This window comes from Diadema antillarum, unplaced genomic scaffold (assembly GCF_040938485.1).
Source record: "Diadema antillarum isolate AM-2024a unplaced genomic scaffold, OU_Dant_1.0 seq00001794_RagTag, whole genome shotgun sequence".
NCBI lineage: Eukaryota > Metazoa > Echinodermata > Echinoidea > Diadematoida > Diadematidae > Diadema > Diadema antillarum.
This window is the reverse complement of record NW_027272472.1, coordinates 988,675-1,016,494: the sequence shown is the minus strand read 5'-3', so window position 1 is coordinate 1,016,494 and position 27,820 is coordinate 988,675. Positions and strand designations below refer to the sequence as shown.

Below are 27,820 nucleotides of genomic sequence, written 5' to 3'. Positions count from 1 at the left end.
ATGTACCGATACACCATCATGTACCAGCTGGAAAAAAAGCGGGAGGAGCACGAGCGGAGACGCAAGGAACGACAACTGTCGGTGATTAAAAGGATCAATAACCGCGAATTGTATCTGAGACAACGGAGACTGCACGTGTGGGTAAAGTTTGCCCGGCTTGTTCTGACTTAGTTTATTAGCTTGGTTTTGTTATTCGGGGGGTAAACAAGATTGGGAGACTAGAGCAACATGAGTCCTCAGGCCAGAGTGTGGAATTGTGAAGCTAGCTGCCTGGATGTCATTGAAGTTTTGGAACCGGTGCTGGTTAAATATGCCTCTTACGTAAGATCCTGACTTTCCTTGTGATTTGGAGATTTCTGAAGGCAGCCTGGCTTCTATTTTTGGTTTTTGATGTTGTTGAAGCTGCATTCGTTTTGAGAAGAGGGTTATGAGTTGCTTTTATATCATTAGCCAGGACAGAGTAAAGCAGTTTGACTTTCATTGTTCTCTGCTGGATGGTTTCATTTGAAAAAGAATGCAACTTCTGGTGGCTGTTTTTATAAAGCTGAAGTATACAGTCTGTGTTCATGGCACTTGCAGTCAATAATCCTTTGTGCATGTTTTTGCCACAATATTGTGCCCTTTACTGTAGATTACAAAAATATCAGTTTAATGATATACTTTCAAGAGTTTACTAGCCCTTTTTGTCAATCAAAGTTTGCTTCATGAATTAGCTTCATGGATTCTTTAAGCATTCATTGTTTTCCAGAGATATGATTTTATATGTCAAAGAATGGTTCATAGAATTGTAAGTATTAACTTGCTCTCACTATTATGTACCTTCTCTCACTTTATATGCTCGGTATGACTTTACCTATTACATATGTGTGTAGCATTGAATTTTCTTACAGGAATTCACAAGATCGTACATGATTAGAACTTTACTGATGTCACATTGTATGCAGTGGTGTGTTTTGACAGGACAAGGGTCTGAGTTGCCCCTTTAATACTTGTGTCAGGAACACACACAGCTATGGTATCAAACCTTGAAAGCTATAAAAGGGACGTACACTTGTAACTTCCTGTTTAGCACTGGGAGGGAATAGTGAAGGTCAAAGCTGTCTGCAATTGTACTTTCACTGCTATCTTACAAAACACTCTAATTACCTTATAGCGAGGAGTATGTAGGCATATATAGTAGATTAACATTATTTCTAGATATTCTAGATTATTTATCATTATTGTGTGGCAACCAAAAAATGACCTTGGCCAGCTTTTGTCTGGCAATTCATGTTCAAAGTTACAACTATACAAAAAAAAAAAGTTTTTCAATGTTTTCAATATTGCTGTGTTGAGAACAATGCCTATATGTGTACTAGTTGTGCACCATATCTAAAAATGATGTGCGTGAACTTTTGAAATTAAACTATTTAGGCTGTTTAGGATAGGATCAACTACAATGTTAATGTAGTCATTATTGATATAGACCAACAGTTGCTCTGCACAGACATAATCTGTGATGAGACAGTTGTGTTCATTTCAATCATTGCACTATAACCTTTACTAAATTTCTATTGGCAGTGGAACTATTTGCAGTGTTTATTGAAAATTTAGTGATTGATCAATGTTAATAACACTTCTTACAGAGTGAGAGTGTAATCATTTTCTAAATTGATGTAAACATCACTTTTTTTTTCAAGTTCTTGTTTGTCTTTTGCACTCTTAGAATTCAAAATCATATTCAAGGATATGTAAAGGGTTGAGAATGCACAAAAAAAAAATGAAAGTTGAAGAGTCCTGCTTCTATTTAAAGTTTTTGAGATTAGAAAAAACAGCAAGGCAGAACAAGAATAATAAGTATTTAAAAAGTATTTTAAGACCAAGATTGCAATGAACAATTGCAAGTATTGAGAAAGGCAGATTTGAAGTACTTACAGTGTATAGAAGAAAAGTTTGGCGTCCTACTTTCTATGTAGTGTTAGTAAAGCATAGTGTTTACCTCTTTCAAGAACTTTTCACATGGGCATTCACTCCTGAGTTCATGTTTTGAGTCTGCAAAGCCTAGGAATGGCCAAAGGTTTGAAAAAAGAAGTCCTTACCTTTTGGATGAAAAATGCCTTTTGACATTGGTCAATGCTAGAAACATTTCCAGTGAGTTTGCATGATATATCTAGACGTAAAAGGCCCCTCAGTAAATGAATGAAGAGCTTGTTGGTCAAAACTTTGCTGAGTTTCCTGTACAGTTTTACTGGCCACAGGCGACAAGCAGAGTGGTTTGTTAATTAGATTAGACTGGTAAATTTGTCTCTGGCAGATTCACTAGTTTGGTAGGAAGCCGAGGGCTTTTAATGGAAGAAGGGCATAGCCAAGGAATGTATGTGTTCTATTTTTAGGATGCTTCCGACATGTACACATAATGACCGCACGATATACAGCCTGTAGCCTGTTCACTAATTTCTATTGCAGTTTCGACTCGTCAGCTTCTTTTTGCTTTTGTGCTTGGTCGTTGGCAAATTTTCACCCAAAATGAAAAGAAAATGTGAACTGCCATTCAGCCTGAACTTCAGTTTATTGTCAGTATACATATAAGTCAACCAACAATGCTGTATTTTCCTACAGCTGTATCAAAACATTTTATTAAGTTTTTCTTTTGTAAATACTATGTCATCATAAAGCTTTCCTAGAATGTTTTACAAACAGTGACCTAAACTTGCTTGGAGCTACATGTATCAACAGAAATTATGTCATTTATGCTTAATACATGGTACTTCATCTCTGGTGGTTAAATTCTTGCTCAGTAATGTAAATTTAGATAGTGATGTGAAACATTTAACTTACAAACGTAGTGAAAGTTTACTATCAGAATTCAGAGTGAACATAATTCTGTCATATATCTCTACACTATGTCAATTGAAAGTGAAAGTTAAAAGATAGAATGCACTATGAATGAGGATTTGGAATAGATGAACTTTCGTAAGGAAATATCTTTACACATAAAAAACAAACAAACATAAATCATGATGGACACTCTATGAGGTCAGTTCCCCAAAGTATGCACGTACTGTGAAACATATTTTAGCGGCATTAAATTGTCGCAAATTGGAGCCGATGGCCTTTTTCACAGCATGACATTTTCGTGAAGTGCCTCTGGCATTCAATGCATTACAGTATATACAGTAGTGTAAACAAGGGACTTCACGTGCATTTTAATTTCGCGAATCTTGGCTCTCACAAAATTTGCGAAATTATAATGCACACGAACATTCCTCGTTTTCCAGTAATACTAGAATCGGTTGGTCAGGTGCATTCAAATGTACATGTAATTGTTATCTTGTTAAAGAATCTCCTGCTTGTATTGAGGGGCCCCCAGCTATAGTGTGTTTATGTTGGGAATCATTGGTTAATATCGTACAAACCAGAATCGGTCTGTAAATTAAAAAGATGGGCCAATTTCTAACTCACAAAGTAGGCATGAACAGCTGGCCTGGTATTTAAAGGGTGCCCATCTGTCACTTGTTATCACCAATGACAGATGAATACAGTTCTTTTCAGGTTTGTTTCTAAAATATGTTCTTGTTAGGAGTAATTTCTATAAGATGTAGAATTTACTTAATACCGTGTTCTCTAAATCAACTCATGAGAAAAAATGAAAAAAAAGAGGAAAATGAACCCATGTTATATGAAATCCACTGGTCAGGTTTCTTGATATATTACAGCATTAATCTGTTTAAATCAAGAATGGTTGCTTTAAAGCCACATGACATTAGGTCCAGCAAATATCACATTATCAATAATGAATGTCTTTTCCCTTTTGGGTTAATGAACTTTATTTAATTTTTTTTTGATGAATGTTCAAAATGATAAGCCTGTTATAATCGTTTTCGGAATTACGAACCTTCAGAGTAATGTGACAAATTTTTGGATTAACAAACATCTATGTAAAAAGACTGTGTTTTGGAATAATGAACCATCAGAATAACAAAGCTAATTCCATTTCAGATCAACAAACCTCTGGAATATGGAACATCACCCCTCATACATAAACTACAGGCAAAATGTCAGAGGGGTTTTACATTTTGTGATTGCATATTATATCTGTTTGCTTCTTCTTGGGACTTGATTATTCTCAGAGATCCATTTCAACTATGGTGTAAAAAGAAGAGATATTTTTGATGTCTAAGACCCAGCTTTGCCCCAAAGCAGAAAGAGTACACAATGTTATGTGAAAGTGATGACTTTTCCAGACATTGCGGAATATGCATAATTTATTTGATTCATGGAAATCACCATTCCGAATTTCAGGGGACTCTGATGGGCAGGTTACCCCAGTTTTCCATGGTTATTTGATCCAACCATAACATCTCGATACCTTGCTGGTCCCATTTGAAATTTGCGTTTGCACGACTCCATTCACTCTGCCTTTCTTCCCTCGTGACTTCTTCCAAAGACTCATTTATTCACTCTTATCGGCGAGAAATGGAGCTCCGTATTAAAATGATCAAGCATTTCTCCATCCTAAAGCCAAGAGTTTCTTCTTTTCAGGTTTGTTAGGATCCAAAAGAGAAATCTAACTCTGGTTGACACTTTAGTGTTTGCCTTAGTGTTTAGCCTGTTTGACTTTATATACACCTACTAGAAATTTGAGGTCATCTAGCGATCCGCTTCGTCTCACATACTCTGTTACTCGCACCTTAGCCGGTGATAGGACATTTACTGTGTCTGCTTCAAAGCACTGGAACAATTTACCACTTACCGTTAGACAGTCTCCATCAGTCAGTGTTTTCAAAAAAGCCTTGAAAACACATCTTTTCAGTAGCAACTAGTTCGTAGCTGTAACATTTGTCCATTATTATACATACTGTCGTACATGTTTTGAATTGATTGTAAGCGCTTTGGGCCTTGTGGGAAAAGCGCGCTATAAATAATAGTAATAATGATAATAATAATATATACATATACATATATACATACACCACAGAACTTCATTGTATACCAGTAACCACCCTTACCTTTTTTTTTCTCTTTTTTTTTGGGGGGGGGGGGGTGGGGATGGGGGTGGGGGAATTGACTGATTTAATGTTGTATTGCTCACTCATGTTTGTAAGTATATGGAACATAATTATGTAAAAAACAAACAAACAGTGAACTCAGTTACAGACACATACAGTTGTAAATGTAATACAAGCTATTTTTTGTAAATTTCACACCTGCACCTGCCGATGATAATCTCCCTTTAAGATGTAGGAACTGATTAACCCCCCCCCCCCCCCCCCCCCCAGTCATGACTGCAAAAATATTGCAACTGTAGTGCAATTTTATATTGGTTTGTTTATTCAGATTTGTGTGAAAAGGGAGGTTTTAGGTAAAGATTTATGAGCAAGTCAACAGGGGACTTGTTGGCGCAGACATGTCACAGCATAGCCACTAGCTGATATCACTGCAATTCAGTTGAAATATGCTTATCACGCAGCTTCTTGCAATGAAGCCACTACATTTGGGTAATCAAAGAATACCTGGATATCACTGCATTGGCCTGCAGCCAGGAAGGGAAGAAGTGTATAAAAAGAGACTGACCTACTTGACATTCTTTGAACATGCCTCATGACATCCCAAGACCACTGGGAGCATTAGAAATTAATGGGTAGTACATGTGTATGGTACCTCTCAAATCTGTGGTTTCAGCATTGTATCAGGTAATTAGTCTGTAATTTGTCTATGTTTGCTCTTTTTTCATTAGGGAAATGTTAGCTGTTTTCATCTGAATCTGATTTCCTTATTGACCGATTCTGTGTGTATTATCGGCATGGGCAGCGCCATTACTGCGGTGTCCCAGCCGACCCCCCCCCTCCCTACTTCCCCAACCCTCTCCCTACATTAGCACGCGCGCAGAATGAAAAACTGATGCATGGTTGTTTTTAATAGCCAATAGGCGTCTCGTACTCAGTGCACGAATGCTTGCTAAATGCGCGAACCTTTGTTACAAGTGCGCGATAAATATGTTGCCCGTGGGGTGGGGAAGAGGAGGGGGGGGGGGGTAAGCTGGGACACCGCAATTTGAGTTAATGGCTGCGCCCAGTGCCACAAATTGTCTGCTGCCCTCAACGAACCCAAATCGGTCTATAGAGGATTAAGTTAATTATCATTTCAACAGGGATGATAAGATTTTTGTTTTGTATGATGGTAGAAAGCAGAGGAATCATAACATGATGACATTTAATTTAGTGCTTTATTGTCCATAGATTTCTTATGTGATGTTTTGAAGAGAAGGCATCACATCCGACGTGTGGAAGTCTGATTAACCCGTTGAGGACGGACTGATTTTGCTACAATAAGCATTGCCCATAGACACCTGCCCCAGTATACTCTGAACTCGTCCTCAACGGAAGACTGCCAAACCATGTTACCAATTAACTCTTCATGTGCCATGTTCGCACACTCAACTTTGATAGTCAATGGCTTACCATGTTTGCATATTTAGCTCAAGTGCACAATCCCGTTCAAACTGATTAGTAAATCACCAAATGCCACAGTACAATGAAAGCTTCACCCGTGATTCCATTCCTCACACAAATAGCTTGTTTTTCATGATGATTGAATAACAGTATTCCAGAGGAGTTTTTTTATTTAAAGTAAATTCTGATATTCTGTTGCAGTTGTGTGTGTAAAAATCCTGCTCCCCAGACCTGGAGAATATCATACCAGCCAATGGCAATACAAATGATCACAGCTTGGTCATAAAATTTATATTACAGCAAAGCTTGAAATTTTCTCTACAACTTTGCTCATTGCATGTCTAGCATTTTTAAACGTTTTTATGAAAAGTTTCATGGCAATCAAAAACCAATTTTAATCTAAATTTTTTCCAAAAGCGCTTATGTGATGCATTGTGATCTCAGAATAATGTGGCACAAAGGTGGCTGTACTGTGGCACACTTGGAGTTGAATATTGATAAAGAAATTTCACACACTCTGTAATCTTGCAAGGTCTTTTAACAAAGTGGAGGAGAAGTAATGTATAATCTTGCACTGGAAAGAAAGTCGTTCAGGTTTTCTGAAGCTGAAATTTTCACTGCTGTTAATAACCATGTGGCTGGTTTCCTGAGACACCCGTGTGATAAGATTCTACTACAAACAGATACACTTAACCTTTGATCAACATGCTAACTGTGGCATAATGATTGTCGTTGAATGTTGGCATCGGGGAAAAAAGGTTGTGTCTCCTTCAGCACCCTGCTGCATTATGGAGGAGGTGATTTAGTCATACACGGTGCCAGGCATAATTCTCCTGTTGAAATGTAATCCACTTTATGCCGTGTGTTAACACCTTGGTTGTTTTAAAGGGAGGATGGAGTTTCTCCTGATTTAAGGCTTAGAGCAGTGAATTGGAAGCAACAGATAATCAGAAAAAATTGATGTGAATTTCACAAATCTGAAAAATAGAGTGTCCAATACATCCCACTGTGGCTATAGGCTGAAAGGTAGTAATCATGTTGTATCAGGTTGATTGAAGTAAATCATAAAAATTGAAAGTTATTCTGTATCAATAATACTTGTTTTATTTTAGTTTGTTTACATTTCAAGTGCAAAGATGAAGCAACCAGAAGAATGAACTCTAATTACATTTTTTAGACATTCCAACATTTACAATATTTTATTTGGTCTTCTGCATGTAGTTTACTTTGCTGCAGTTCATGAATGATAAATTATTGTTTTGTACGGCTTCACTTTTTTTGGAAAAAAAAAGATTACAAGTGACCTTACACACATAGCAGATATTACCGCCAGTATAAATGGAAAAACTTCAGTTATGTCTGTATACTTATGAAATGTTTTTGATATTTGGCAAGTCTTTACAGTATTTTTACCAAGCATTCGATTACTAGGTAATAAAAGCAGCCTATTGGTTGTATACTATGATTATCTTATGTTTAACCATAATTTTTCAAGTCTGTACATGGTAATTTTTCTCAGTGTTCACTATTTCTGCTTTATTTCAGGTGGTGGTTGGTGTGCAGTTTGTGCTCACAGTATGGTAAGATTTTTTTTTTTTTTTGGTCAGTTTTCTTTTTGTGTTGTGTGTATCCAAGACATCTAGTGTTTATACCTTGAAAAAGGAAGTTGTCATCTTTATAAGCAGTTTCGGAAAAAAACTGTTAAAATCAGAATACATAGCAAACAGGACATGTCGAGTGTATCGTGCCAAGCTTGGAGCGTCGATGGAAGACCAGAAATAGGCATTGAATAATAACAGTCTCCATGTGACGAAGGATCCATGACTTTCATAACACACCATAAGCAGTCACATGAAAGAAGTGAATGTTTGGATTTCTGTTGTCTCTTAGTGATTGCGCAATCAGGCATGTGATATTTATCGAGGGATATAGAGGAGGATGAGGTGTGCATGATAATAGTCTGTTTATGGGAATTTGTTTGCAAGAATGATCAATCTTTTACTGTTAATGTGCATCTGTGAAAATTAATTCCTGTGGATTTGATATGTGCTAATTCATACAGCAGAAGCTGGACTAAGTGTGCCTGAATATGTAACAGATTAATTGGTGCAAAAGTTACTGATGTAATGATTATATACCTCAATTACTGGAATAAGTGAATTCTCATCTTAAAATACTTGAGGAACAGTTTACAAAGATTGAAAATAAAAGAGAGAAACACATTATTAGGATTATGGTATGACAATGAACGCTTTATGTAATGAAAACAATTGCTATGTCTCTTGCCCTGACCATCCTCAACACCTCCTCCTCATCTCGCACCCCTCCTCTACCCCCACCACACCTCTTCCTCATCCTCAAACCCATCTTCCACCCCACCACACCCCTTCTCAAACTCCAATGCCTCCTCCACCCTCCAAACCCCACTGTCGATCTCCAACTGCTCCTCAACATCCAACCCCTCTTCCACCCCCACCACACCTTTCCTCAACCTCCAATTCCTTTACTCTCACCATACTCCCTCCTCAACCTACAACCCATCCTTTACCACCACCACACACCCTCCTCATCCTCCTACCCCTCCTCCATCCCCACAACATTCCATCTCAACCGCCAACCTCTCCTCCACCAACCATACCCCTTTCTCAACCTCATACCCCTCCTCTACCACCACACTCTCTCCTGAACTCCACACCTCTCCTCCACCCACCACACCCCAAACCTCTAACCCTCTTCCACCCATTAAATTACCTCCTCAACTTCTAACCCATCATCCACCACCACAATTCACCACTTGAACCTCAAACCCCTCCTCCAACCCACCACCTCTCCTTGACCTCCAACCCTTCCTCCACTCACCACGCCCCCCTCCTCAAACTCCAACCTCTTTTCCATCCACCACACTTACTTCTGCACCTCCAACCTTCTCAACAACTTCTAACCCGTTCTCCATCCCAACAACACACCTTCTCAACTGCCAACCCCTCCTCCACCTGCCACACCCCCTCCTTAACCTCCAACCCCCTTCCATCCACCATACCCCTTCTTAACCTCCAACCCCTCTTCCATCCACCACACCCCCTCCTTAACCTCCAACCCCCCTTCCATCCACCACATCCACTTCTGAACCTTCAACCACTCTTCCATCCACCATACCCCTTCTTAACCTCCAACCCCTCTTCCATCCCCACCCCAGGGCATCAATGGGAGGCTGGATAGACTCTGGCTATGTCTACATGAACACCATCATCCTCATCACTGGTCTTATGGCTATCATGATGCCAGAGTCAGCAGAGAGTGTTCTTATGGTAAGCCCCAACATGAAGATTTATTCCCTGTATCTGCCTTCTTTTATCTTCGTCTGCTTCTTTAACACTCCAAATCCAAGAAACCATGTTTTTGTGGTTTGGTGATATATTGATCTTTCTGTCATGATTTCTGCTATTTATTTTTTTTTTTCCATAAGGCAGAGAGAAAAAGAAATTATTCTTCATAATTTGAAAGCTTTGTGTTCATATGTTATTGTTTGATTTGATCACAGATTTTTGGAAAGCGTTAAAATAACCAGATTTATGACTGATTACGTTTGCAAACATCTTCTAAAGAAGATAGGAGTTCCTGTTCTCTTTCTCTGATCGGCAGTTTTTGTAAAATTCTGTTTGAATTTGTACAGATACCGTGAATTTCACAAATTCCATCTAATCATTTTGGAATACATGATTTGCAGACAAATTCAGAGGTGCCATGTTCAAAAAGACTACTGTAAAAGTGGAAATTTTCGCGGTGTTGAAATTTTCGCGCATTTCGCGCAACCAGAAACTACCGCGAAAATAAAAGCACGTGAATATTTTTGCGTGCCATACGTTCCTGTGCGTGATGTCTTGATTCCGCGGAATTAAAAACACGCGAAACTCTTCTGACCCAGCCAAGCGCGAAAAATTAATCGCGCGAAAATATCCACTTTTACAGTAGATGATAATTTCGGGGGGGGGGGGGGGGGGGGGGGGGGATCCCTTCAAGACTTGTTGGGTCAATACGACTGTATAGTGAACACTTTACCAACCTAAACTTTTGCTACCCGTTTGTTCCTTACCTGACTGGGAACAGATACTTTAGTAATACTTGCAATGTGCAATGAGCTGTGATTAGCCAAACCTCCAGTGCTGGCATTGCTTTACAGTGGCCCAGATTTGAAGGACTAAAGGCATTGTTCCACAGTATTGGGTGGTCCAAGGTGTAGTAAGGTCAAGTTTTGAAGGGGAAATAAAACTAACGTGTGTGAAAGAGCTTGGCTAGGTATAAATACATGACTGTGTGCGTCCACATTTAAAAGGTTATGTACATCGATAACTGTTTTTCCTTCCTTCTGTTAAAGGCATAATTTACCTTTTGCAGATGAAACAAAATCCGAGCATTAGTGCTTCAAAATAGTTCTAAAATGTGAGTTAAGACAACCAATGTAAAAATTTAAATCAGTATAATCGATGTTAAGTGTTGTTAAATATACAAAATGTGAACAATAGTTTTAATAAAAAATGTTTCCAGACTAAACCGTCTACAGTTATGGTTTATTTAGAAAACATGTGACATCTCCTTATGTATATTTTAGGCTTTATTGCAATATTTTCATATTGTAGGATGTTTTGTGATACCACTGACCTACACATTATGCATAAAATGTGATATCTTAAACATTTTTTAAATAAACTGCTCTCAGAGGTAAACAGGACCTTTAATGAGAAATGAATAATATCATGTTGTATGGTATAGCTCATCCTGTACAATGTGTTTTGGCTGCTAAAGTTACCTACTTACAATATTCATTAAAAATCTTATTTTCTGATTACGATAAAAATCAGGATTGAAATAATTTATAATTGACAAAATGGGCAATTATTTAGGTGTTGCATAGGTGTATTGTCAGTGAAGTATATTTTGTGACGTATGCTGCGACAAAGTGCTCTCATCTCATCTAACCATGGTATTGAGAAGTCAATATGTTACTTTTATTTTTCAGTCATTTGTTATGAAGACAGCTATGAGAGAGGTCTGAATTTAAAGTGCTAAAGTGGGGGGGGGGGAGATCATTTGTCATTAGTCTTGACACCAGTTGTTATCACATGCCCTAATCCATCCTTATCATTTCCCAGACACAATCAGAATCAAGATCATATTCTCCCTGAGAATTTGAAATTGATATCATTTCATTAACCATTTCCTGTGCTCTAGTTTCTGAATGGTATTCTCATACACTATCAGGGCAAAGTGAAGTCCAGGTTTCAAGTGTTCAGAGATATTTGTGATAGGAATGTGAAGTATTAGGTTAGGCATAATTTGAATTGTGTAATGTGATGTGGAAAAAGAAGAGAATATTGAAAGAGGACAGTCATAAATGCCTCACTGTGATATGATAGATTGAATCTACCTCTCTTTTATCACATATGAGCTTCTTTGTTTCATTAACATATTGATACAGTGTACCGACAATCAAAAATTCTACAGTAAAGGTGCATCTCTATGATTTTTTTTTTAGGGGGGTGTTCAACCATTCATAACTCCTTGTTGCTCCCACCAAATCATGTTGTAATTTCAGACCAGTGGTTGTTGTTGTTTATATCACTGACCAGTTGACCAAGTGGACAAACAATGCTAAATAGTGGAACGAAAACATTCACACATTTTTTTTTTTTAAATCATGACTATTGCGGAACTTTCCTGAAGGTTCTCTTAGGTCATTCATTGTTGCCTTTGTGATGCATTTTCTCCTCAAAATATTTCTGAGCAGTCTCAGTATCATGAAATACTGATACCACATCCCAACCCATTGGCTTGATATCGAAGCAGGTGGTGGGTAATGCTGAAGAATTCAAACTTAGTGCATCATATAATCTCCTTATCATTGACAGTGGACCCGCTAATATTGTAAAAACTTCCCTTGCCATATGATACAAGTAAAGAATTCAGTTCTGACTGACCAGTGACACATTAAGGTAAGTGCGAGTAGCCCCACTGTCACCATGACAACCACCAGCACTTTTCTCTGGCATTACGCCAGTGAGCAACCATTATCATTTAGATGACTCATGACATAGTATAAGAGACTGTGTTCACACTGACACGTACACTATCATTGCCAGAAATTGCAAAGACAAACCATGTACTGTGTTCACACTGACATGTACATTACCGTTGTGAGAAATCACAAAGATAAACCATGGATTGTGTTCTCACTGACATGCACACTACCACTGTGACAAATCGCAAAGATAAACCATGGATTGTGTTCACACTGATTCTGCCTCCAACACAACTCAAAACATAAGCAATGCTTTTACCCCTTGAAATATGAAATGAACTTACCTTATCATTTTTTTTTCTCCTTCTTTAGGCAATATGTCTTCAAAGTATATTTATACAAGATACAGAATACAGGTTTCACTTTCTAAAAATATGACCATTGCTTTTCAAATGAGGACAACATACAGATAACATGATTTTCATCACACGCTTTGTGTGCATGCTGTTCTTTTTCATACTGTGATATTTCTTAGATGTACTGTTAATTTGCCTGTGTACTTGCAAATGATATTGAGCAAATTCCCCCAATCCAAAATAGATTGAGAATGATTGTACATATAGTCAAAGTGATTTCACAGTAGAAGTTAGGGTAATTTTCTTTTCTTGTTTTGTTTTATTGCTTTGATTTTATATGAAATGTAATTGTGACCTAAAATGATGACAGTGGGATATGTAAGAAAAGGGTGATAGTAATAATATCAGTGATTGAGGGAAATATAAGAAAAGGGCGATAGTAATGATACGAGCCTCTGATATAGTCATCCCAGGAGTCATTGTCAGACGTTCTCATGGTTCTAGGGAAAGGCTCATGCCGTGGTGAAATCATTTGATTCCGCACATGGTACCGCATGTGAAATCGTGGAAAGTGTGTTTAATCCAAGGTGGTACATAGACTCCAAGATTAAGACCTCTGATCCAAAACATGTTCCCTAAGGGGTGTGTCTGTAATGTGAAACAGATTTTATCTAGAAGGGGGGGGGGGGGCACTCAAGTGACTAAACTGATAAGTTCCTGTGAATCGTTAGAATTAATTGGAAGGGAGAGTCAAGCACTGACTCATCGTAAGATCTCAATGTTTCACCTCATTCATGAGAAGTTGTCTTCAAGGCATGTAAATCATAGAATCGGAAAGGTCTGTTTTCAGAACCAAACCCTGCAATATCCGGTTTTAAGTAGATCTCTGTCCCATACAAACATTGATTTGGTAACTAGCATAAAATCCTTGAAAGGTTAAAGGCATTGTTTACCATTTGCAGATGAAACAATAACCCAGCTTTAGTGCTTCAAAATAGTTCTAAAATGTGAGTTAGGGATAGAAACAACCACTGAAAAAAAAAATTAATCAGTGTAATCAATGTTAAATAAGTACCGTATTGCTAGATATACAAAATGTGAACAAAAGTTATGATAACATTGTTTGTAGAATAAACCGTCTACAGTTATGGTTTATTGAGAAAAATAGTGATACAGGCCCGTAACTAGGGGGGGGGGGGGGGGGGGTTTCAGGGGGTTCGAACGAACCCCCCCCCCCCTCCCCACTAGCGAGCAGGGTCCAAAATATACCCCTTCCAGAGTGAGACCCTATCCCGCTTGGTTGCTTAACTCCCTCAGAAAGGTCCACTATTTCCAATTTTGACCCCCCCCCCCCCATAAAAATCCAAGTTACGGGCCTGTGATATCTCCTTATACTTTAGGCTTTATTGCAAAATTTTTAAATGGTAGGATGTTTTGTGATACATCTGACCTACACGTATGCATCCAATGTGATTTAGAACTCAAACATTTTTTAATCACTTCTCCCAATGGCCCAATGCTAAACAATACCCTTAAAGTAGAAGTTCAATGACAAGTAGACAAGAAACAAAAGTTGTATACATCTTTATTCTTTCAGACACAGAAATGACATTACTATGCAATGACTGTATACTTATCTAGCTATGACCGATTTTGAGGGAGAATCATTATTTTTGCTGAATGATTGACTACAAAAGTGGTATAAATCCAGTGGGAGAGATGCTAGGCAATGATATAGTACTATTTCATATATTTGCAGTGAGCAATGTTTGAGACCAATATTTTTTCAAACATAAAGAACTTGATTGTCATTGCTACTACTGCTTCTTTTGTCTGATTGTTATGTTTGACTATTCATTTTTAAGTAAAGTATATAAGTAGAGTGGAGTTTCCCTTTAAATGTCCTGTTTACCTTTGGGAACAGTGGTTAAAAGAAATGTTCAAGATATCACATTTGATGCATATGTGTAGGTCTGTTGTATCACAAAACATCCCACCATACAAAAATGTTTGCAATAAAACCTAAAATAAGGGAGATATCAGTATTTTTCTCATTAAACCATAATTGTAGCTATGGTTTAGTCTAAAAACATTTTTATTATAACTATTGTTCACATTTTATGTATTTAACAATTAACATTGATTATATGGATTCACATTTTTACAGTGATTGTTTCTATCCCAAACTCACATTTTAGAACTATTATAAAGCACTAATGCTTGGTTTTAATTTCATTTGCAAATGGTAAATTATACCTTTAAGATTGGGTAGGTGGCTTTGCAGTGAACCATCTGTGGGGAGTCTTAAGCCCGCCCACTATGGGCAAGCCATCTAATTAGAACTCTTCTAAATCCTGCAACGCTCAGGCATGCAATTCAAGAATGGGTAACGGAAAGGGGATTGGGGGGGGGGGGGGAGATCGAGGTGGGGATGGGTGTGGGGGCTGATAATAATCATCTGTACGTGATATTGAATGAAAGGCTAATATACCAAAATGACACACTATTACATGATCCTCTGCCAAATATCTAATCATTGATGTGATACTGTGATTATGTTTGCATAATTTACTTGCAAATTAGCCTGCTAGTCTGTGGAGTAGTGTCACAATACCTAGAAACTTGATGGCTAGTTTGGCCAAGTTATTCTGTCATCCAAAATGACAGGAGAATTCTGATTCACATAATAGGACTTTACAATTGCAGCAAGCAATGAGTCTGGTTTCCCATGGTAACAGCTGGGCAACAACCAATCAGCTGCAAGTATCTCAGTTACCATGCCAACAGCCATTGTTGAAACAGGTGTAAATATCTAATATGACATGATGTTGTGATCACCAACCACCGTTAGAAGTTACACAAACCTCCCTATCGCATATACCTCTCCGAATCTGAACACTTGTGGTGCTCTAATTTTTTTACCTCTAATTTTTGGGATATAAACTTCCGGTTATGAATGTGTAATGTGTAAATGTATGCTTTTGTGCACATTTAATGTCGAAATACTAGCAAGTATTGTAGATGTATCAAATTCTGTCTTATAATCTCACAGCCTGTTAAGGATCGTTCCGTCACTTTACAGGCATGCTAACCTGGAAACATTAAACTGTACATTACTTGAATATCAGACCATTCTGAAGCAAATCAATTCTCACACAACAATAGGCATATAATGTACTCCTTATGAATACCACAAAGATTGGAGCAATCATCCCCTGCATTCCCATTGATTCCCACTGAACAGTTACTAACCATCCCCTCTAAGCCCCCACCTTTTTTTTTCTTTTTTTTTTTCTTTTTTTTTAGTGGCACCAAAAATTTGAAATATATAATACTGGGCCTCCTCACTTTGAAAAAGGCAATGCTGGCTCTGATTTTGATAGTTTCTTCCCCAAAATAGTTTGGTCTGCATGACAATCCTAAACTTAAAGATTAGCTCTACCACAAGGTTCAACTTTGGACTCTGAAAGATTTCTGATCTACAAGTATTTCTCTTTTTTCTTAGTGCGAAAGTATGTATCCATACCATACTGTGCAATTGAAGAATTTGTTCGCAAAAACCGATAAGTCCATATTTGCCAAATGGAGATATTTTCGATTAAAGATCAAGAAAAATAAAGAGAATAATAAGAAAATTTTTGCTTCTTTTGACCATAACTTCAAAATGTGCCTTTATAAGTGGTTACCAATATATCATTTAAAAGGTATTATTTTGTACTTTATGACATTGCCCGTACTTCAAAATTTTCAAAAATGGACTTATTGGTTTTTGCGAACAAACTCTTCATGTATCTATAGCTTACTGTGCAATTATTTCAGTTGCAAGATGTATTCTTCAAGTTGGTATATGCAGGATAAATACGAAGAGTTTGTTTGCAAAAACCGATAAGTCCATTTTTGAAGATTTTGAAGTACGGTCTCTGTCATAAAGTACAAAATAATACCTTTTAAATGATATATTGGTCACTACATATAAAGGTACATTTTTGAAGTTATGGTCAAAAGAAGCAAAATTTTCTTATTATTCTCTTTATTTTTCTTGACCTTTAATCGCAGATATCTCCATTTGGCAAATATGGACTTATCGGTTTTTGCAAACAAACTCTCCATCTCTGCAACCATGATGCAGCTTTGCATAAACTTTTGTTTGTTGTAAAAATTATGAACTGTGCATTTCATCTGAATGAAAGTCACTATTTTGATTTACATCTTTTCTTTGTCATTTTTTCCCCCAGATGTTAATATTTGAAATTCTGAGCATCCTGATGGACATAATTTTCCTGGGTATCTACTTCCCTACAACCCACTGTAAGTATAACCCTAGGCTGGTGGTAGCTGTCCTGACTTAAGTCTGGGCATCTACTTCCCTACAACCCACTGTAAGTATAACCCTAGGCTGGTGGTAGCTGTCCTGACGTCAGTCTGAGAAAGACCCTAGATTTGCAATCAAGTGCGAATCTAGGTTCTTTCTCAGACTAAAGTAATGACAGCCGACCAGATACATTTGTAGTGATTTGACTGAAGAAATACTGTATACGCCATATATTTAGCGAGTCTAAATTTGCGCGAATTGAGACTCCCGACAATTTTGCGGGTGGTAAAATTCGCTATCATGGAGTAAAGTACTGAACGGAGTAATGTATCATGTGCATGTCACATTCACATCGGGATCAGAGTCAATATTTTCGCCTGTCTTTAAGTTCGCGAATGGCACCCGACTCGCAAAATTTGCAAAAATGAAAACGTCGCGAAATATTCGGCGTATACCAGTACAGTATGAGATTTGATCTGTGTGCAATGGTATAAACTCCCTGTGTACCACATTACTCTAGCACTGCAATGCATGAGCACTTTTGGAAAACATTTCCAAAGTCATTTGAGTTTTTATAGAATCTCTGTAGTTTGTAGTGAAAATTGCAAACTATGCTGTGATGTAAATTTCATGAAAAAGCTACGGCTATGTTGCTCTTGATGTATTCTATGTATATTGTGATTTATCTATTGGTTTGTGCACAGTGGTGCACTTGAGCCTAATGTGCAAAGTTGTCAAGTTGCTGACTAAGATGGGTTTGAAACTTGGCACACAACGAGAGGAAAGTTCTCAAGTTTTTGATCATCTTAACAGGGGTCGCACTTAACTTTTTTTTTCAACTAGCCAGGCGGACTACTTAGAATCAATTTTGACACTGAAGCAGTATTTTGGTTAGCCAGACAGACTAGTAACTTCAGAATTTTTCAATTTTTAGCTAGTCCGACGTGATTTTGGGTGGCCAATGGCCAGCGGACCATGGCCAATTTCGAACCCTGCTTAAAGGCATTGTTTACCATTTGCAGATGAAATAAAAATCTAGCTTTAGTGCTTCAAAATAGTTCTAAAATGCGAGTTAGGCATATAAACAACCATTGTAAAAATTTTAATCAGGATAATCAATGTTAAGTATTGTTAAATATACAAAATGTGAACAATAGTTATAATAAAATTGTTTCTAGACTAAACCGTCTACAGTTACGGTTTAATGAGAAAAACAGTGATATCTCCCTATATTTCAGGTTTTATTGCAAAATTTTTGTATGATATGATGTTTTGTGATACAACTGACCTACACATATGCATCAAATGTGATAACTCAAAAATTTTGAAATCACTGCTCCCAAAGGTAAACTGTATCTATAACTAATTCCTGTCCAAATTTATTTTAAAATGCTCTAAAGATCAGAAGATTAAGAGTTCTCCAGTCACAAAATATTGGCATTGGATAGGTTTGTCTGGCTTTCATGATGACAAGTGAGATGTATGAAGAGTTTGTTTGCAGAAACCGATAAGTCCATATTTGCCAAATGGAGATATTTGGGATTAAAGGTCAAGAAAAATAAAGAAAATAATAAGAAAATTTTTACTTCTTTTGACCATGACTTCAAAAATGTACCTTTATATGTAGTGACCAATAAATCATTCAAAAGGTATTATTTTGTACTTTGTGACAGATATCGTACTTCAAAATCTTCAAAAATGGACTTAGCGGTTTTTGCGAACAAACTCTTCATATGTACTAGTCTTAGTACATCAATGTGCCAGGTGTCTGTGCATAAAATGTGATGCATCATCACATTACACATATAAAGTTGGAGATCATTAAAAAGATAAAAAGAAAGAAGAAAAAGAAAAATGCATGGAAAAACAATTTTGGTGATATAACATTACAGGTTTCTGACTTCCAATCTTCCTTCATCTTAAAAATTTTATTTGCAATGAAGTAGGGCAAATTATATCAATTTGAAACTTAGTATTGTGAGAATTCCTATCTGCCCGAAACCGCAAAATGATTTTTCTTCATTTTGTGACTTTTGTGATGAGGCATCACAGATATTATGTATGTTTAGACATATTATGATAAACATGTGACATATGAATTGAAATATTTATAGATTTGAGAATGAAAAGAGAAATGGAAGCAAAGGGCCCATAATCACCCCTCCTCCCCCCCCCCCCCCCCCACACACACACACACACAGAGTAAAACTTGTTTTTCAAAAGATTTTCTGGGGCGCTTACAGAGCTACTACTATTGGAAGGCAGTAAAAATTTTGATGACTGATACAATGTACATAGTAGGCAACTGAGGGTAGGAGTAAAACGAGTATACCGCCCTCTTGTGATATCTGTCAGTTAGACAATTTCAGCCTCCTCATGGCTATCCCTATCTACTGGATGATAAACCAAGAAGGAGTGCAAAGCCTTGAATTTTTTTCTTCTGTCAATTCAACTCAATTTTTATTTTCCTGTCATGGGGTGTTCCACGGTCCTCTGTTAATCCTGGTCTTTTTTAAGGACTTTTACTTGTTATTATGTTGACTTTGAAGCCTTTTTTTTCCTTCAGTCTTTCACTGTTTTTAGTAGCTTCTTCTTTAGATTGTCTTGTGCATCTTACTCTTTCTTACTCTAATCTTTTCTTCTCTTCCTCCTTTCTCACCACACTCATTGTCTCTCACTTTTGTTTCTTCAAATCTTCTATTTGTGAGTCAGCGAGTGTTTCACATGTTTCTTTCTCATGTATGTATCTCAGCATGATTCTTCCAAGCCAGTCAGAATTTAAAGGACAAGTTTGTCTTATACATGTGGATTGAGTGAATACAGCAATGCTAGTCGAACACATGTACTGTAAAAGTGGATATTTTCGCACGACTAATTTTTCACGCTTGGCCGGGTAAGAAGAGTTTCGTGTGTATTTAGTTCCGTGGAATCAAGACATGACACACAGGAATATATGGCAAGCAAAAGTGTTTGTGTGCTTTTATTTTCGCAGTAGTTTCTGGTTTCGCGAAATGCGCGAAAATTTCAACACCTCAAAAATTTCCACTTTTACAGTATATCAGTGAAAGTTTGTGGAAAATCACATAATCCATTCAGAAGTTATGAATTTTTAGCAAATTTGTATGCGCAGTCACTGCTGGATCACAGTTTGTAATGTCACATGCATACAGCAATATAAGGGAATTATAAAGAGAATTCCACAAAATTTCATACTCTGAAAAAAATTACGCATTCTCTTGTTTGTTTCTGAGACATATGCTAAGGGTAATGCTAGACCCCGTTTACAGTGCGGGGCTGGGCTGAGCCGCGGCCGAGCCGTGGCCGAGCCCAGCCTCAATTGCGGGGCCGAGCCCCGCAATTTTGTCCGTTTACACTGCCGGGCTCGGCCGCGCTTTTAATTCAAGCCCTTCAATATGTTGTCGTAGTGGCGCTCTGCTTGTAAACAAACGCAATTTGGTATAGTCTGGTTTTCAGACCCTTTGCCAACTGGATTCTGTGGCGACGAAGTCGCCGTTCGGGCAAAGGCCTTTACCGAAGGAAAAATCCTTTGCAGGACAAAACCACCTTAAACTATACTAGTTTTCGACATTGAGGGGGCTGATATCCTGAATAGCAAAATAGTACGGGCAAAGGGCGGTTTGGAAGCCAGACTAAAATTGGCCGCGCATTTGGCCCAATTTGCATTTACACTGAGAAAAGACCGGGCTCGGCCGCGGCTCAGCCACGGCCGAGACCACCTCCAGAGCGTGGCCAAATGCGCGGCCAATTTTGGCCCCGCATTTGGCCTTTTGCACGTTTACACCGAGCCGCGGCCGAGCCTCGCACTGTAAACGGGGTCTTATTCCACCTGCCTTCTGAAAGAGGCATGTTAAGTGCTCTTTCAATATGTGAGAAAAGTGAAATATGTTAGAGTTTCTTAGTTTGCATTTTGTAGTCATGGGTGGAGTAGCACCAAGGAGGTTCAAGAGATGGAGTTACAACTGACTATAATTATTCAATCAGCTGTCAGTGTTCTATGGATGGACAAAAGAATTCCACAGGTGCATTTGTGCCTTTGATGTTCGATGCTTGAAGCCGCCATCTTTCTGAGCAATCTGAAGATTCATTTTTAACGCTAATATAATATCGGGTGTATGCTGCTCGTTTATATGTCAAATGCAATGAAATTTCACCTAATGATAAAGCATATAAAACAAAAGTCAATTCCGTTAGAAAATATGTGCAAAAGTGTAAATCTGAGCTGTATTTTGTGAAAGTGTTTGAAATTTTACCCTCATGTAAAGCCGGTTTTATCATTTTTCTCCTTATTTCCGCCAAATGAAACTAATATGGTATCATCTTCAAGTATAGTTCTTTATCAATTAATATGTCAGATTAGCGTACAGACACGTACAGTCGAGTAATTTTGATATCTATTTCAGCAATATTTGAGCAATTTCTATTCGCACACCCCCGTGCCTTTACCATTGTCTACCACCCATCGTTTGTAAGTAGGGATAGCGAAAAGTAATTACCATCACAAAGACATCTTCGTTGGAAAGTGGCTGGTGATTATACAATGAGACACGAGTCAATTGTCTTTGCATCTGAGCGGCAGATCCAGTTTGACACATACTTCAAATATTTTTGAGTGGCGGCTTCGAGCATGGGATCAAAGCGAATAAGACTGTTTTGACTCCATTTCTCAAACCTCCTTGGTAGCACAGAGCAGTCCAACACCAACTGTAAAGAATACTGAATCTTGCACCTGTCCTAATCATTGTGTTTTCCCTAATAACATTGTTGTCTTTTTTTTTCTTCTTTCTCCTTATCTCTCTCTCTCTTGGTTGCAGGTACAGACCAGTTTGTGCCAAACTGCTCTACCATGAAATTTGGGGCAGGGTATCCTTTTTTTGTGCTATATCACACCACTCAGATGTTATTGAATAAGTGAAAGTGATTATGCAAAGTTGAAGAATTTAGATTTAATAGGAATTAAAAAGCAATGGACCTTGCAGCTAATGCTATGGAGGGGTCAACATTTCTTGTTTCTATGTGTACACTCCTTATTTACAGTGAATAACAAAAAATTATATGAGTGAGTCATATTTTCATTATCTGATTAAAAATTTATATAGTTGATATGGCATACATATCAAGTGCCTTTTCTGTCGGGGCTTTGCTGTTTATGAATTATTGTAAACCATTATCTTGTGCAGAACCTGGAAATTTAAGTGAAATTGAAATGATCTTAGCCTGAACAAAAAGTATGTGAGATTAATGATTACTGGTAGTGTAGCGATGCAAAGTTACTATGCAGCAGGCATGAGCAGAGGGTTATATGCAGTAATCACATTTAATTTTTTTTCCTGGTAGTTTGGAGATAGAGATAGTGCTGCATTTTTTTCATGTTTGATCAAAATAGAGCTTCTTGCCGACACATTGTTACATGAATCAAACAGTGCCACCGCAGTTGAAGTTTTTACAGACATATGCTGTAGGGAGGATTACGGTTTGCAAGAATCACTGATTGAGCAAATTGCCAAATGCAAACTAACCCAGAGTAATATAAAAAAGTTATAGAGATGATATTGTTTTGTCCTTAATGATATGTCTTCATGTAACATTCAGCATGTGCATCTTGAATCTACTGCTCAAGCCAGTAGCGATATACCTGCTGTTCCGCGAGTACAATCGTCGGGGCGGAGACTACGGCGACCTGAGCTTCCCGAATCCCACCGTGCGGGGCTACGAGAACATCGATCAGTCAATCCCCACCAACAACCAGGTGGAAGAAGCGCACCCCCCAGCATCCCTCGACAAACCCTACACACCCCTTCCTCAATAGGATCTATCGTCTCTCCGCATCTCACATTAATCAGAATTTTGGTGAGGAAAGAAAAAAAGAAATCATCCTCTTCTCCCACTCCCGTGTTTCTTTTTGGATGGGACAGATTGGTCAGTAACAAGACCGGTTGGTCAGTGTTAGGACTGATTGGTTATTGTTAGGACGAATTGGTCAGTGACAGGGCTGGATTGGTCATTGGTGATTGGTGATTGGTCATTAGAAGGTGGTATTTGTAGTATTAAAGCTGCTTGGTCAGGTACGAAATGATGTGTTAGGTAAGCTTTGCAAAGGGATTTGCCGGTATGTGAGTGAGATTACTGTACAATGTGAAAGGACTGGGGGTGCAATGTACAATGAAAGAATTTCACAGAACTTCTGTAGATTCCAAGCCAGTTGCAAAGAGTCTCCTTGAAGCCTGCCCTCTTGAGGACAATCCACTACAGGCAAGGTAGTCTTTTATAACAACACTCCATTCTGTGATCTTGGTCATCGTATTTTCTGTGTGAGAGAAATTTAGTTGATATGGTTGATGGGTTTTTATGCTGCTTCAATTTTGAAGAAAAGTTATTCCATTGTACTAAAATTTGCAATGTAGGTATAAAGCAGTCATATCTTGACAGTCAAAAGTTTGAGAAGATTTATTTTTGTGAGTGTGTATACAAACAGTAACATTTTCAGTTTTCAATTCCCTTCTGGTGTGGAATGTACAATGCTGACCGGGCTTAGACAATGCAAGTTCTGAGGGAAGTGCTCTGCATTTGAAAGAGTTGTGAAAACATAATAAATCATCGTGAGCATGTTAGACATTAAAGAACAGTACAAGATATTAAACTCAAGCTTGCTTTTTAAATGCCATTGTGTGTACCTCAGCCATTGTCTGAGCAGTTCTGTCATATAAAACTCAAGAGAATCTACACCGTCTTCAACAATGACTAGAACAATGACATTTTTATTGCTGATCCTGAAGCGTTTACTTTGGTTTCAATGTCAGATAGAAGCTTCCTGCCTATAATATGTTGAATGTGTAACATCTGCAGCACAAGCAAGTATATAATTATGATATACCCTTTCATGAATGTGAAAAGCAAAAGCAACATGCCTGCTGAAGAAAAAAAAAAATCAAGTGAGTTTCCAAAACATTCTTTGAGCAACTTTACGATGGGTGATATTTTAGATAATCAAACTATGATTTTTTTTTTTTACAAGTAAGAAATTTGTTGTTTTGCTTTGTTTTTTTCCAGCTGTTATATGGCATTTTGCAGATTATTCTTACCTTCAATGATTATGACTTCATTGGGTTAAGGTGATGTGGGGCAGCATGTATGCTTGATGAAGATATTGTGCATCTCATTCTATTACTTTTTACAGGTTTCGTCATTTGTGTAAATACGCTGATATAGTTCGAAGTCCCTTCATCAACTTAGGGTAGGCAAGCTATATTACTATGTAAAGCCCTCAAACTCTGATGTGTATGTGCCAAAATATCATTAGAATGTGACTTAAACTGAAAGTGAAACAAGTCAAGAAAAATTCTGCAGAAGGGGGAAAGCAGAATTTGTGTCAGATTTCAATCACCTTGTGAGATATGATGCCATGCCAACATATTTGTGCTTTTCCTTGATCTACCCCGTACCCCTCAAAAAGTGCTAAAAGCTTTCTTCGTCAGATATGCTTACTGCGTACTCTATGCATGTGTTGCAAGTCTGTATAGAATAAAAAAGGTCACACTTTATTAAAGCTTATTCAAATTTTTTTTTTGCATATTTATTTTGAAATTGATTTCATAATAGCCCTGATCATCATAGTTATTGAAATACAATGTCATGTATCTACTTAAAATATTTCATGTTGGCCTATATTTCATCATGATAAAAGCCTTGATTGCCTTTTTTCCTCACCAGCTGCTGAATATGTAGTGCAGACAGTGTCAAAGCAGTATTTTTTACAACACTTGCATGATTACTGTAGTTCACGGTGACTTCAGCTATGATGCAGAGAAAAGGGCAATGCTGCCCTCTATGTTCTACTTTGCCCAGTCTGAGCTGCTCCCCTTCTATGATTACTAGAATGCATTCAAGAAATGATGCATGCAGATGGTTTCTCCACTCATCTGCAGCTTCTACACAGTCTTAACCCATTTACTGCTGACACATTGGCTGATCCTGTTCAATGTCATTGAACTGAACAGGGTTATCCAACTCTGGTTCTCTTAAAGGGATGATATATGTAAGTTCTGGTTGAGATGGGGATTCAGCTTCCACTTTTTATGAGATAATTATAAACCCCTCATATGTAATATCAAAATGAATACAATTCTAAGAGGAATTCAAAGTTTACTTGAATGAAAGAGCAGATATTCATTAATCTATATGACTATTTTATGAAGACTGAAGGGTCAGCTAGATTCTTGTTTGACAATTCAAGGCTGAACTCGCTCTGATTAGCCACAGGACATTGACATTTCAGACAGTGGGAATCAGAATCTATACTAATCTGTCAGGTCACATACAAGGGAAGTCCTTTTTGAAAATAGAGAGTAGGTAATAGTGGTCAGTTACAACAGTCATCTACAGTTGAAGAGTTTGTTTGCAAAAACCGATAAGTCCATATTTGCCAAATGGAGATATATGCGATTAAAGGTCAAGAAAAACAAAGAGAATAATAAGAAAATTGTTGCTTCTTATGACCATAACTTCAAAAAGGTACCTTTATATGTGGTGACCAATATATCATTTAAAAGGTATTATTTTGTACTTTATGACAGAAACCGTACTTCAAAATCTTCAAAAATGGACTTATTGGTTTTTGCGAACAAACTCTTCAGTTTCTCAAACATTATCATTATTTTTTTGTGAGATGTCGGCTTCAAGGGTTTTGTTCTTACCTGTTTTCATATATACGTACATCAAGCTCTATGCTGCATGTACTTAGTGTTCCATCGTGTTGATATCAGATATTTTGATAGATTTCTCGTTTTCTTGCATCGCCTAAATACCTTGCGCAACAGTTGCAGTTAGATGATTACAACAAAAAAAGAGAAGAGAATAGTAGATAAGTTTAAGAGGGAACTAATAGAAAACCTGGCAAATGTCCACATTAACCACATACTGTATATCATGTTGGTACATGTCTAAAGCGGGGCTGCCAACTCTCGCGCAATCAGCGGTAGACTCGCACAATTCACCCAGTCCTTGCTGTCTCATTCTGACAAACAAACTATCATGATGAAACCCCAAGAATAGAAAGGTAAAAACCCCAAAACAAAATGTCTCCAAAATCCCTGATATTCTAAACGTTCCATATGCCCAAGCAGAAAGTTTGGAGATTTTCCCATAGGTGCACCTGTTGTATGTATGTGTAGAAATCATGACTGTGATAAATATGCACCAGATTGCACTGTCGATAATGTAAAATGGTCCAAGCTGTCTACAGGGGGAAGGGGGGGGGGGGGGGGGGGGCAGCAACCTTCCATACCCTCCCCCCCCCCCTTGATCCCTTGCGCTTGGTCCCTTTGCCCCCTCACAGTGTCCCACTTCAAATTCTCACTCAATATAGGCAGCCCTGTATCGTTTAATTGAAGTAAATTTTTTGTCAAGTTCTGGTGTTGCTGTAATTAGTGTATAAAGTGAACATGAATTAAACAGCTATAATTATGTTACCTCACAACTCTGCCACTTGACAATAACTAACAGCAATATGTATAAAGGCATATTAGTTCTTTGTTTGCCACGTTCACATGCCCGACTCGAGTGGATGACTTGCCAACTTCGCATATTCTGCGCACACACGTACCCAAGCACAATACGATTGGTACATCGCAGTATGCCATAGAGTACATTGAAAGTGTCATAGCCACAGTTGTGTCATTACATGTATGTTAGCAAAGCTTACAATTTTCTCCACTTTCGCCTATTTGGTGACACGCCGCTTCTGTACTGCATATCTGGTATAAATGCTTCTTTAAAAAAGCTACATGGCTTTGATAAATAGAATGTTTTCCCAAACTGGTCATGCTTGCAGTCTCCGAATAATGTGGCACATGGGGGGTCTATGCCGTGATACACAAGAGTTACACAGTCACTCAGTCGTAGATATGATACCGGCAGAATCTGCTTCTCAATAATTGGCGGGCTACAGTAAATGCGTAAATCTTTGTGGTACATTAATTTTCGTCTATTCCGTGCTACTTTTGGCTAGTGCGAATTCTAAACCCCACGAATATATCTGCCCAATTTTCTCTGCACATTTTGAATGGGTTGACTGTTGCGCAGCATTAATTGAAGAACCTGCGAATATGTTTTACAGCTGCTCATTTGATCATTGCGAAAAGGTAATCGCACGAAAATATTGGCATTTACAGGAACCCACATGATTTCAAACCTCCATTAGCAGTGCTTCCATGTTAAAACAGAAAGAAAATGGCACTACACTGAATCCAGGCCTAGTACAATATCAGTTTCCTCCCAAACATTGCATTCTAGTATTTCTTCTCTTCACAAATATTACTTGTTGGTCATACTACTTCAAGTGGATGAAATCAGTAGAAAAAGAATCATGGTTCCTTCACATTCTCGCATAGAAAATGTTCAGTTTTAAGATTGAGGCATATAGCTATTCTTATATGTTTCCCTTCTTGTTTTTACTTAAGAAACTGTAAATGTACATAAACAATTTCTTGGAAAAATAAATAATATATCTGAGTCAAGAAGAGAAAGAGTTGGCAGTCAAAAGCATTATGTGTAAGTGAGTTGTGTCCAGACATCCCCATCAAAATCCCCGTCAGGCATTTTGTTTTTAATAGTCATGTTAAGATTAATGAATGCTTTTCGAAACTCATCGTGAGTCAGTATCTGTAGTCTCAGCATTTGTAAGTCTTGA

At 37.8% G+C, this 27,820-nt stretch overlaps 1 protein-coding gene across 1 annotated transcript; it reads left to right on the top strand.

The window, feature by feature from the left end:
• On the top strand, positions 1-24,250 carry LOC139712360 (type-1 angiotensin II receptor-associated protein-like). Its single transcript, XM_071624189.1, has 6 exons — positions 1-141; positions 7,977-8,011; positions 9,628-9,739; positions 17,039-17,111; positions 21,948-21,996; positions 22,726-24,250. Exons 1-6 carry the CDS (start codon positions 1-3, stop codon positions 22,940-22,942), a joined length of 627 nt encoding a protein of 208 aa, XP_071480290.1. The 3' UTR covers positions 22,943-24,250.
• Positions 24,251-27,820: the final 3,570 nt, after the last annotated feature.

Excerpts from the sequence above, each read along its gene's own strand:
- LOC139712360 (XM_071624189.1), top strand. The coding sequence starts at position 1 with ATGTACCGATACACCATCATGTACCAGCTGGAAAAAAAGCGGGAGGAG. Across the intron at positions 9,740-17,038 it reads CAGCAGAGAGTGTTCTTATG|ATGTTAATATTTGAAATTCT; the intron begins GTAAGCCCCAAC and ends TTTTTCCCCCAG. Across the intron at positions 21,997-22,725 it reads ACCATGAAATTTGGGGCAGG|CATGTGCATCTTGAATCTAC; the intron begins GTATCCTTTTTT and ends TGTAACATTCAG.